Source organism: Coregonus clupeaformis, unplaced genomic scaffold (assembly GCF_020615455.1).
Source record: "Coregonus clupeaformis isolate EN_2021a unplaced genomic scaffold, ASM2061545v1 scaf0107, whole genome shotgun sequence".
NCBI classification, from domain to species: Eukaryota; Metazoa; Chordata; class Actinopteri; order Salmoniformes; family Salmonidae; genus Coregonus; species Coregonus clupeaformis.
Window position 1 is genome coordinate 68,492 of NW_025533562.1, and position 12,475 is coordinate 80,966.

Here is a 12,475-nt window from a genome sequence, read left to right on the forward strand (position 1 = left end):
GACGCTAAACTGGAGTAACTTTCACACACAGAGGATCACAGAGAAAAAACTATAAAGCTATACACAGGGTGAAGGTACAGAAGGATAGCGGTTGTTACATGATTGGTTTTCACGCAGCCAATCAACTGCTTGCAAAGACCCAAACACTATAAACAATAGTTATTATGCTTCACAAACTAGCAGTTACAAGCAGTTATTAAAATAATGTAAATGAGTTACAAAAATACCATAGTCAAGTATTGCATTTTTGTTTATTAGCTATATGGAATCATTATGTCAATGCGCTCAAAATCACATGTACAATGAGATGGGTGTTTAAAACTAGTTGATTACAGTATGTTATTGTACACTTAAGAGGTATTATTGGTGCTACAAAACCAGGAAACCAGAAGTCATTATTCTTCAACAAAATTTTTGAAAGGACTGTGTTAAATGTGCACCACATAATCAAACACTACCTGAAAAAACTTGAAAAATCGGAAAAAATATCAGCAGCTTCTGTAAGATTTTGGCATACCATATAAGGCATAGGCTCCTGAAAGCTATATTACTGTAACTAACAGTAACTCGTGGCAGTTTTATAGTGCTTCCTTGTGCTCTATACTGTAGGTTCTTCAGAGCCTCCATCCTCCATCAATGATATGCTCAGTTCCGGTGACATAGGCAGACTAGAGAGGAGGTGGAATAGACAGTTACACTTTACTTGGATGCTATGTCATTAGGGCGAAAATATCATAACAACTTAGCTTAAAAGATGTTTCAAATAAATTGTTGAAGAAAATAATATATCTAAACCCCGGCTACATTAGTTGTCACTTAGCACCCAGTGGTTAGCACGGTAACACTAATAAAACATTAACCCAACATTGATACTTTTTTTTGCTGTGGGCGCTGCAGACCATGAATGCACTCACCTCGTCTGAGGCCAGGTAGACACAGAGGTGTGCCACCTCCTCGGCAGTGCACATTCGTCCTGTCTTCTGTCTCGCCATGAAGTCTTTTAGGGCCTGCAGAGATTAAGCAGGACATAGATCATAGAAATATAATTACTATTGGCATAATTCTCTTTCTAATGGAGCTTTTCCCACTGTGGGTTAAAAGGGGCATGTAAAATAGCCATCGAATCTAGGCAGCATTGGTACAGTGAGGGAAAAAAGTATTTGATCCCCTGCTGATTTTGTACGTTTGCCCACTGACAAAGAAATTATCAGTCTATAATTTTAGTGGTAGGTTTATTTGAACATTGAGAGACAGAATAACAACAAAAAAATCCAGAAAAACGCATGTCAAAAATGTTATAAATTGATTTGCATTTTAATGAGGGAAATAAGTATTTGACCCCCTCTCAATCAGAAAGATTTCTGGCTCCCAGGTGTCTTTTATACAGGTAACGAGCTGAGATTAGGAGCACACTCTTAAAGGGAGTGCTCCTAATCTCAGTTTGTTACCTGTATAAAAGACACCTGTCCACAGAAGCAATCAATCAATCAGATTCCAAACTCTCCACCATGGCCAAGACCAAAGAGCTCTCCAAGGATGTCAGGGACAAGATTGTAGACCTACACAAGGCTGGAAGACCTGGGCTACAAGACCAACGCCAAGCAGCTTGGTGAGAAGGTGACAACAGTTGGTGCGATTATTCGCAAATGGAAGAAACACAAAAGACTTGTCAATCTCCCTCGGCCTGGGGCTCCATGCAAGATCTCACATCGTGGAGTTGCAATGATCATGAGAATGGTGAGGAATCAGCCCAGAACTACAGGGGAGGATCTAGTCAATGATCTCAAGGCAGCTGGGACCATAGTCACCAAGAAAACAATTGGTAACACACTACGCCGTGAAGGACTGAAATCCTGCAGCGCCCGCAAGGTCCCCTGCTCAAGAAAGCACATATACAGGCCCGTCTGAAGTTTGCCAATTAACATCTGAATGATTCAGAGGAGAACTGGGTGAAAGTGTTGTGGTCAGATGAGACCAAAATCGAGCTCTTTGGCATCAACTCAACTCGCTGTGTTTGGAGGAGGAGGAATGCTGCCTATGACCCCAAGAACACCATCCCCACCGTCAAACATGGAGGTGGAAACATTATGCTTTGGGGGTGTTTTTCTGTTAAGGGGACAGGACAACTTCACCCCCTCAAAGTGACAATGGACGGGGCCATGTACCGTCAAATCTTGGGTGAGAACCTCCTTTCCTCAGCCAGGGCATTGAAAATGGGTCGTGGATGGGTATTCCAGCATGACAATGACCCAAAACACACGGCCAAGGCAACAAAGGAGTGGCTCAAGAAGAAGCACATTAAGGTCCTAGAGTGGCCTAGCCAGTCGCCAGACCTTAATCCCATAGAAAATCTGGGGAGGGAACTGAAGGTTCGAGTTGCCAAACGTCAGCCTCGAAACCTTAATGACTTGGAGAAGATCCGCAACAAGGAGTGGGACAAAATCCCTCCTGAGATGTGTGCAAACCTGGTGGCCAACTACAAGAAACGTCTGACCGCTGTGATTGCCAACAAGGGTTTTTCCACCAAGTACTAAGTCATGTTTTGCAGAGGGGTCAAATACTTATTTCCCTCATTAAAATGCAAATCAATTTATAACATTTTTGACATGCGTTTTTCTGGATTTTTTTGTTGTTATTCTGTCTCTCACTGTTCAGATAAACCTACCATTAAAATTATAGACTGATCATGTCTTTGTCAGTGGGCAAACGTACAAAATCAGCAGGGGATCAAATCCTTTTTTCCCTCACTGTACATGCAACAATGACAGAAATCAGTTAATGATTATTCATTTATCAGTTAACGCACAGACATATGGTGCACCGGGAGCTTATTTTAGGCTGTCCTGTTATACACTAAAACAATATATGACAGTGGTTGTGGAAGGTAGAGAGTACCTGCTCTGGATTAGGCTGAGCCTGGATTCTCCCCCTCAGAGACGGGGTGTCCACGGTCCCTGTTTGGCAGAGAGGACACATACATTTTGTACATAATCACTATTCTTTATACAGTGTATGGTACATCACAATGATTAAACAAAAGCAATACACTTTTCACAGGGAGACATCTCTGTACTGCGAACTGGTCCCGGGCGTGAGCGGCATGTAAAAGTCTTGAAAATAGAACCAGAGCGTCATTTTAAACTGAGCAGCGCGAGCCACTCGCGGAGCCACACTGCTTATGACCAGGTTTCATTGAAATAAATGGGAGCGTATCATGCTTGGCAAAAGTTACCTGTCCAGTGTAGCATGCCTGTAAGCAGTGTTTGTGTTATAATCTAACACAGATCATGTTGTCCTTGAGTCATGCTAGGGTATGATTAAAAAGGAAAGGCACGTTAATCCAATTTTAGGAATGTAGGGTGCAGTGCTTACCAGGACATACACAGTTACAGCGAATGCCTTGCTCGAGAAAATCGGCTGCTATAGATTTGGTGAGCCCAATGACAGCAGCCTTGGAGGTGCTGTACACGCATCGATTCACCACACCTATGGAGGGAACACACGCACCCACAAAGGTTTTGCTTGACTAAATACATAGTCAGAGGATTCGATAGTGTGGACATGGACTGTGACCAGATTTCATTGGATGTTCATGATGAATTACCATACCATATTATATACAGTATATATACACTCTGAACGAAAATATAAACGCAACATGTAAAGTGTTAGTCCCATGTTTCATGAGCTGAAATAAAAGATCCCAGACATTTTCCATACGCACAAAAATCTTCTCTCAAATGTTGTGCACAAATTTGTTGCATGTTGCGTTTATATTTTTGTTCAGTATATATTTTTTTATCACATCCTTACCTTTTATACTGGAGGCCACAGAAGCCATGTTAATGATATTCCCAGACTTCTTGGCCAACATCTGAGTTGAGAAAAAAATTGTTGATCAACAGGACAGTGTTATCTAAAAGTAAGTTATCTAATTGTATATTTCAAAATGTTTAATTATTAAGTCTACATAGTAGATAACTTACTAATAAGACACTATATTACAGTATACACATCTTGGGCAGGTTTCCGCAACAATATCTGCTGCAGTAACTACAAGGAACGCCCCTACACGAACACCTCGGTCATGCCCAATGCATTTGCCAAGTAGTGAAAACTATCGATAAAGGGCGTGGCTCGTGAGACCGCTTTGAAATAAATCATAATCACAAAAGCTTTATTGAAAGATTAAGTTTGGCAGCAGCAAGAGAGTGAGCAGACATCCCCTTTTTATCAATGTAGGCTATGACATAATTTTATCCAGAACCTGGCAGGTAGCCTAGCGGTTAAGAGCATTGGGCCAGTAACCAGGCCACTAGGTGAAAAATCTGTCTGCGCCCTTGAGCAAGGCACCCTAATCGCTCCTGTAAGTTGGTCTGGATAAGAGAGTCTGCTAAATTACTAAAATGTTAAATTATTTTGGATGTACATCAAAATCCCTCCATGTAGGCTATATGACCATCATGGAACGAGAGATGAGATAATCCGGTGACTCGTATTTAGAAACATTGAAGTTATTTTCCTATAACAATCTTGTTTTCCGTTTCCTTTCATTGAAAAACGCTTACCCTGCTATAACGAATCTGGTTCAGCAGCAATGTATCTGGTGTCATTCTTATCCTGGCCATGCACAAATAGCCTATCCATAAATTGTTTTTTCAATGGTCTACTTGTGGCGCTTTTGCCGACATGTTTGTCAAAATTCACATACAGTAGTTTTAATACAAAAGCATGTCAGCAAAAGAGTCACGAGTAGACCATTGAGAAATAATTTATGGTTAGGCTATTTGTGTTCCATTTGGCTTGTATCCATCCCCATATCCAAAGAGCGCCTCTTGTCCGGTTACCAAAGACATGCTCCTCCAAACATAGGCTATTCAAAATGTTCTGTTCTATAACACCATATCAACGGTAGGCCTCGGCTATATCTTGCTTATTAAGAACGTGCCTCACACATACAATACAATTTATGGGCGCTTAGTATTTTTTATTTGAGGACAAGTGCGATGCGTAAAGGCATCGTTGAAGCCATTACAACAATGTTGACTGTCAACACAACCAGAATTATGAACGCAATAGCTGGTGGTTGCGTGAAAGTGCTGGGTTTTGATGAATTAATTATTTGGAGGTGTGACGAGGGCTTGGCCCCTCACTGGCCAAGCAACGCGTTTCATGCTGCATTTTTGTGATGTCATCAACTCCAATTCAGCTTGGGGCACAGAATATTCTCATCCTAGTCCATTGTGGACTGATACTACAGTTAATTAAATAGCATAGGCTACAGTAACAAGTGTTTACTTAATATGTTTGGAGTGTTAACAGTCGACATCGCAACCGAGCTCATTAAAAGACAGGTAAATTACAGTACCAATCCTGGCGCAAGTGTTTGAAAATAGCTGAGCGCAGATCGAAATTGCCAACGAGCATGCGTTTGACAATTGTGCTGTCTTAACGCCAGATGAAAATGGAGCCCATAGTGTCACCACCTTGATGCAGTCAGTGTGCAAGGGATATGTGATCAAATATTATACTTTAGATTACTTTACATACTATAAGGGGGGGGACGATGACACTTCATACATAGTGCCTTTATTTCTAAATGTTAAAACCGATAGAAATGACAAAACCTTTAAAAAAGGTGACATTCTGTACTGTCGCCTCATATTCATCATTTAATCTCAAATGCAAAATGCTGGCGTAAAATAAAAAATGTACAGTGCCTTCAGAAAGTATTCACACTCCTTTACTTTTTTCACATTTGTGTTGTGTTACAGCCTGAATTTAAAATGGATTCAATTGCGATTGTGTAACTGATCTACACACAATACCCCATAATGTCAAAGTGGAATTGTTTGTAGATTTTCTTTTTTTTTTTAAATCAATTTCACCATGAGGCCAATGGTGATTTAAAGAAAACAGTTACAGAGTTTAATGGTTGTGATATGATAAACTGAGGATGGATCAACAACTTGTAGTTACTCCACAATGCTAACCTAAATGACAGAGTGAAAAGAAGGAAGCCTGTACAGAATAAAAAAACATTCAAAAAAATACATCCTGTTTGCACTTAACACTGCAAAAACAGTGGCAAATACAAATCCTGAATACAAAGCGTTATGTATGGGGCAAATACAACACAATGCACCACTCTTCAAATTTTCAAGCATGGTGGTGGCTACATCATATTATGGGTATGTTTGTCATCGGCAAGAACTAGGATAAATATAAACGGAATACAGCTATAAGCACAGGCAAAATCCTAGAGTAAAACCTGGTTCAGTCTGCTTTCCAACAGACACTGGGAGACAGATTCACCTTTCAGCAGGACAATAACCTAAAACACAAGGCCAAATCTACACTGGAGTTGGATACCAAGACGGCGTTGAATGTTCCCAAGTGGCATAGTTAGTTTTGACTTAAATCTACTTGAAAACGGCCATCTAGCAATGATCAACAATCAACTTGACAGAGCTTAAAGAATTCTAAAGCCGCAATACGTAACTTTCACAGCGGTTTAGATGGTACAATGATTCTCTACAACATACTTGCTTGTTTTGTCCCAAACTTAAATTAGGCAACCTGATAGAATTTTAGCAACCAGGAAATAGCGGAGCGATTTCTTTATAGTGCATCTTTAAAAAGAATAATGAGCAAATATTGTACAATCCAGGTGTGCAAAGCTCTTAGAGACTTACCCAAAATGACTCACAGCTGTAATCGCTGCCAAAAGGTGCTTCTACAAAGTATTGACTCAGGGGTGTGAATACTTAAGTAAATGAGATATTTCTGAATTTCATTTTCAATACATTTGCAAAAATGTCTAAAAACATGTTTTCACTTTGTCACCCTATTGTGTGTAGATAGGTGAGAACATCAATTTTATCCATTCTGAATTCAGGCTGTAACAAAATGTGGAATAAGTCAAGGGGTATGAATACTTTCTGAAGGCACTGTAGCTTCACTGTCGAAATACACTACCGGTCAAAAGTTTTAGAACACCTACTCATGCAAGGGTTTTTCTTTATTTGTACTATTTTCTAAATTGTAGAATTATATTGAAGACATCAAAACTATGAAATAACACATATGGAATCATGCAAGTAACCAAAAAGGTGTTAAACAAATCAAAATATATTTTATATTTGAGATTCTTCAAATAGCCACCCTTTGCTTTGATGACAGCTTTGAACACTCAACACTCATTCTCTCAACAAGCTTCATGAGGTAGTCACCTGGAATGCATTTCAATTAACAGGTGTGCCTTGTTAAAAGTTAATTTGTGGCATTTCTTTCCTTCTTAATGCGTTTGAGCCAATCAGTTGTTTTGTGACAAGCCCTATTTGGTAAAAGACCAAGTCCATACTATGGCAAGAACAGCTCAAATAAGCAAAGAGAAATGACAGTCCATCATTACTTTAAGACATGAAGGTCAGTCAATACGGAACATTTCAAGAACTTTTAAAGTTTCGTCAAGTGCAGTCGCAAAAACCATCAAGCACTATGATGAAACTGGCTCTCATGAGGACCGCCACAGGAATGGAAGACCCAGAGTTACCACTGCTGCAGAGGATAAGTTCATTAGAGTTACCAGCCTCAGAAATTGCAGCCCAAATAAATGCTTCACAGAGTTCAAGTAACAGACATCTCAACATCAACTGTTCAGAGGAGACTGTGTGAATCAGGCCTTCATGGTCGAATTGCTGCAAAGAAACCACTACTAAAGGACACCAATAATAAGAAGAGACTTGCTTGGGCCAAGAAACACGAGCAATGGACATTAGACCGGTGGAAATGTGTCCTTTGGTCTGGAGTCCAAATTGGAGACTTTTGGTTCCAACCGCCGTGTCTTTGTGAGACGCAGAGTAGGTGAACGGATGATCTCTACATGTTTATTTCCCACTGTAAAGCATGGAGGAGGCAGTGTTATGGTGTGGGGGTGCTTTGCTGGTGACACTATCTGTGATTTATTTAGAAATCAATCCACAATCAACCAGCATGGCTACCATAGCATTCTGCAGCGATACGCCATCCCATCTGGTTTGGGCTTAGTGGGACTATCATTTGTTTTTCAACAGGACAATGACCCAACACAGGCTGTGTAAGGGCTATTTGACCATGAAGGAGAGTGATGGAGTGCTGCATCAGATGACCTGGCCTCCACAATCCCCAGACCTCAACCCAATTGAGATGGTTTGGGATGAGTCGGACCACAGAGTGAAGGAAAAGCAGCAAGTGCTCAGCATATGTGGGTACTCCTTCAAGACTGTTGGAAAAGCATTCCAGGTGAAGCTGGTTGAGAGAATGCCAAGAGTGTGCAAAACTGTCATCAAGGCAAAGGGTGGATATTTGAAGAATCTCAAATATAAAATATGTTTTGATTTGTTTAACACTTTTTTGGTTACTACATGATTCCATATGTGTTATTTAATAGTTTTGATATTATTCTACAATGTAGAAAAACTCTTGAATGAGTAAGTGTTCTAAAACTTTTGACCGGTAGTGTACATCTGGTGAGGACTGTGTGTTTCTTAATCCTGGGGTCAGAGGTCGGGTGGAGTGAAGGGGCGGGGTGGTTGGTCACCTTGGGCAGGAAAGCACTGCTCATGAGGTACATGCTGCGGACGTTGACGTTCATGGTGAAGTCCCAGTCCGCCTCCTCGCAGTCCAGGATGGAGCCGTGATGGACAAACCTGGGAGGGGGTGATGGGTAGTGGTCAATCATGGATGATCCAAAATGGCAGTGTTCCCAGTCAGCTTGACGGAAGTTGCTAACTAGCATTAGCGCAATGCCTGAAAGTCTATGGTAACTGCTAGCATGCTAGTGGATACTGTAGACTTCCAGTCATTGGCTCACAAAACTACCTCCAACTTCCTTCGTACTGAATGCAGATACATTAAAATTGTATCCATGAGTTCATCTGACTATGTAAGTAGATAAAGGGCTCATTGCCAAAATCCCGAAGTAACCCTTTAAATTGTATTTGCAGTGGTCTTAAAAAGTGTGAAATGTGACCTATTGAAATTGTGCAGATACCGCATGTGGAGAGGGAAAATGTGAAGACATAATTTAACTGGTTTACACAAAATTCAAAATGTATGTAAACAGCGTCCTAGCTACTTTTTTTGGAAATTTTGTAAAACGGTGTGTGATGGTGCAACACATCTGACTTTTATTAATTCAGTGTGTCATCAATATAATTGAATAAATCCCTCAAATAATATATAAATAAGATACAAGTACAAGTGAAAAAGCAACAGGAAAAAGCAAAAAAAATACCCGGCAACATTGAACAGCACATCTACATGGTCAAACTCCTTGGCCAGAGCTTCCACTTGGTCCTTCTTGGTCACATCCACCACCTTAGTCTTGATACCTAGGAGATAAACGTAAGATTAGCCACAAAAACCCTAACTAGTAAAACCAGATGCGTTATAGGTGGATGCGGGCTGGGTCATGTGAAGTGATGTGTCTAGATTTAAAAAGTTCTACATAGATTTGAAATGTTTTTAACTGTGTTGGAGCATTCTCAAAAAACACTTTTCAGACCAGGTACCTATTACTCTTTCCAAAGTCAAGACAGCACTTAACTTATTGATAAGACAGAGAGCAGAATTTGCCATCCATCGAGTAAGACTCAACCATTACTTCCATGGTAATCGTCTCAGTCGTTTACTGGCCAACAAGCCATGATGGCCCTCAAAGAACTTCACTGGACTTTATGCAAACTGGAAACCACATATCCTGAGGCTGCATTTATTGTAGCTGGGGATTTTAACAAAGCAAATTTGAGGACTAGGCTGCCGAAGTTCTATCAACATATCGACTACTGTCCTCGTGCAGCAAAAAATATATATATATACATAAATTAAAAAAATAACCATCGCTATTCGAACTTCCCGGATGCTTACAAGGTCCTCCCCCGCCCTCCTTTCGGCAAATCTGACCACGACTCCATTTTGCTCCTCCCTTCCTATAGGCAGAAACTCAAACAGAAGTACCTGTTCTAAGGACTATTCAACGCTGGTCTGACCAATCGGAATCCATGCTTCAAGATTGTTTTGATCACGCGGACTGGGATATGTTCCAGGTAGCTTGCGAAAATAATTTAGACAAATACACTGAAATGGTGACTGAGTTTATCAGGAAGAGTATAGCAGATGTTGTGCCCACCGTGACTATTAAAACCTACCCTAGCCAGAAACCGTGGATAGATGGCAGTATTCGCGCAAAACTGAAAGCGCGAACCACCGCATTTAACCATGGCAAGGTGACTGGGAATATTACTGCACTGTCGGAGCTAGAAGCACAAGCATTTCGCTACACCCGCAATAACATCTGCTAAACACGTGTATGTGACAAATAAACTTTTATTTTATTGGATCAATTAGCTGATATAGTAACTATTGAAACAGGGGAATTACTATCAGAACCCAAATTAATCAAAGATTCTCCCGCTTCTATAAATAAATGTAAATCCATACCAAGCCAGACTAAGTATTTTCTAAAATAATTAAGAACTCTTCTCTCAACAGAGGAAGCCACATCTCTCAATGAACTCAAAAGGGCATTGGATAGCATGAATAAAGGCAAATCACCTGGATGGGACAGTATTCATCCTACGGTCTATTTAAAATGTTGGAATCAATTAGGTCCACTATTGCTTGAAATGATTAATACAGTTGTTCACATAGGTTATTTTGGGAGAGATGTGAATACAGCAGTAATTTCACAAAAAAAAAAAAGGTAAGGATGCCACCCAGTGTTCTCACTATTGCCCCTTATCTTTGATAAACACAGATATTAAACTGTTTACCAAAATGTTGTCGTCCCGTCTCGAGATTTACTTACCTAAATTTGTCCACACGGACCAAAGCGGGTTTGATAGAAAGTGTTTATCCTCGGATAACCTCCGACTATTACATATCTTAGATGCTTCATCAGAAACAACAGGTCCTTGGGCTGTATTATCGCTCAATGAAGAAAAAGCTTTTGATAAGACAAGAATGGTCATATCTCTGGTCTGTCTTGGAACATATGGGAATTGGCTCCAATTTCATTAATATGATTAAAATACTACAGTACCTTCAGAAAGAAGTCATACCCCTTGACTTATTCCACATTTTGTTTTGTTACAGCCCGAATTCAAAATGGATTAAATATATATATACAGTGGGGGAAAAAAGTATTTAGTCAGCCACCAATTGTGCAAGTTCTCCCACTTAAAAAGATGAGAGAGGCCTGTAATTTTCATCATAGGGTACACGTCAACTATGACAGACAAATTGAGAAAATCACATTGTAGGATTTTTAATGAATTTATTTGCAAATTATGGTGGAAAATAAGTATTTGGTCACCTACAAACAAGCAAGATTTCTGGCTCTCACAGACCTGTAACTTCTTCTTTAAGAGGCTCCTCTGTCCTCCACTCGTTACCTGTATTAATGGCACCTGTTTGAACTTGTTATCAGTATAAAAGACACCTGTCCACAACCTCAAACAGTCACACTCCAAACTCCACTATGGCCAAGACCAAAGAGCTGTCAAAGGACACCAGAAACAAAATTGTAGACCTGCACCAGGCTGGGATGACTGAATCTGCAATAGGTAAGCAGCTTGGTTTGAAGAAATCAACTGTGGGAGCAATTATTAGGAAATGGAAGACATACAAGACCACTGATAATGTCCCTCGATCTGGGGCTCCACGCAAGATCTCACCCCGTGGGGTCAAAATGATCACAAGAACGGTGAGCAAAAATCCCAGAACCACACGGGGGGACCTAGTGAATGACCTGCAGAGAGCTGGGACCAAAGTAACAAAGCCTACCATCAGTAACACACTACGCCGCCAGGGACTCAAATCCTGCAGTGCCAGACGTGTCCCCCTGCTTAAGCCAGTACATGTCCAGGCCCGTCTGAAGTTTGCTAGAGTGCATTTGGATGATCCAGAAGAGGATTGGGAGAATGTCATATGGTCAGATGAAAACAAAATAGAACTTTTTGGTAAAAACTCAACTCGTCGTGTTTGGAGGACAAAGAATGCTGAGTTGCATCCAAAGAACACCATAACTAGTGTGAAGCATGGGTGTGGAAACATCATGCTTTGGGGCTGTTTTTCTGCAAAGGGACCAGGACGACTGATCCGTGTAAAGGAAAGAATGAATGGGGCCATGTATCGTGAGATTTTGAGTGAAAACCTCCTTCCATCAGCAAGGGCATTGAAGATGAAACGTGGCTGGGTCTTTCAGCATGACAATGATCCCAAACACACCGCCCGGGCAACGAAGGAGTGGCTTCGTAAGAAGCATTTCAAGGTCCTGGAGTGGCCTAGCCAGTCTCCAGATCTCAACCCCATAGAAAATCTTTGGAGGGAGTTGAAAGTCTGTGTTGCCCAGCGACAGCCCCAAAACATCACTGCTCTAGAGGAGATCTGCATGGAGGAATGGGCCAAAATACCGGTAACAGTGTGTGAAAAC

The 12,475-nt window shown here is 40.8% G+C and overlaps 1 protein-coding gene across 2 annotated transcripts in view; it reads right to left on the reverse strand.

Moving 5' to 3' along the window:
- Positions 1 to 232: 232 nt before the first annotated feature.
- Positions 233 to 12,475, reverse strand: part of LOC123483404 (3-hydroxybutyrate dehydrogenase type 2-like) — a 43,363-nt gene continuing 31,120 nt past the window's right edge. For both annotated transcript variants that reach the window (XM_045213387.1, XM_045213388.1), the window contains 7 exons: positions 9,278 to 9,374; positions 8,582 to 8,690; positions 3,814 to 3,874; positions 3,373 to 3,486; positions 2,896 to 2,954; positions 915 to 1,007; positions 233 to 668 (listed from right to left, as the gene is read on the reverse strand). In XM_045213387.1, the coding sequence (XP_045069322.1) occupies positions 615 to 668; positions 915 to 1,007; positions 2,896 to 2,954; positions 3,373 to 3,486; positions 3,814 to 3,874; positions 8,582 to 8,690; positions 9,278 to 9,374 (587 nt within the window). In that variant the 3' untranslated portion in view covers positions 233 to 614. The remainder of the gene's footprint in view (positions 669 to 914; positions 1,008 to 2,895; positions 2,955 to 3,372; positions 3,487 to 3,813; positions 3,875 to 8,581; positions 8,691 to 9,277; positions 9,375 to 12,475) is intronic.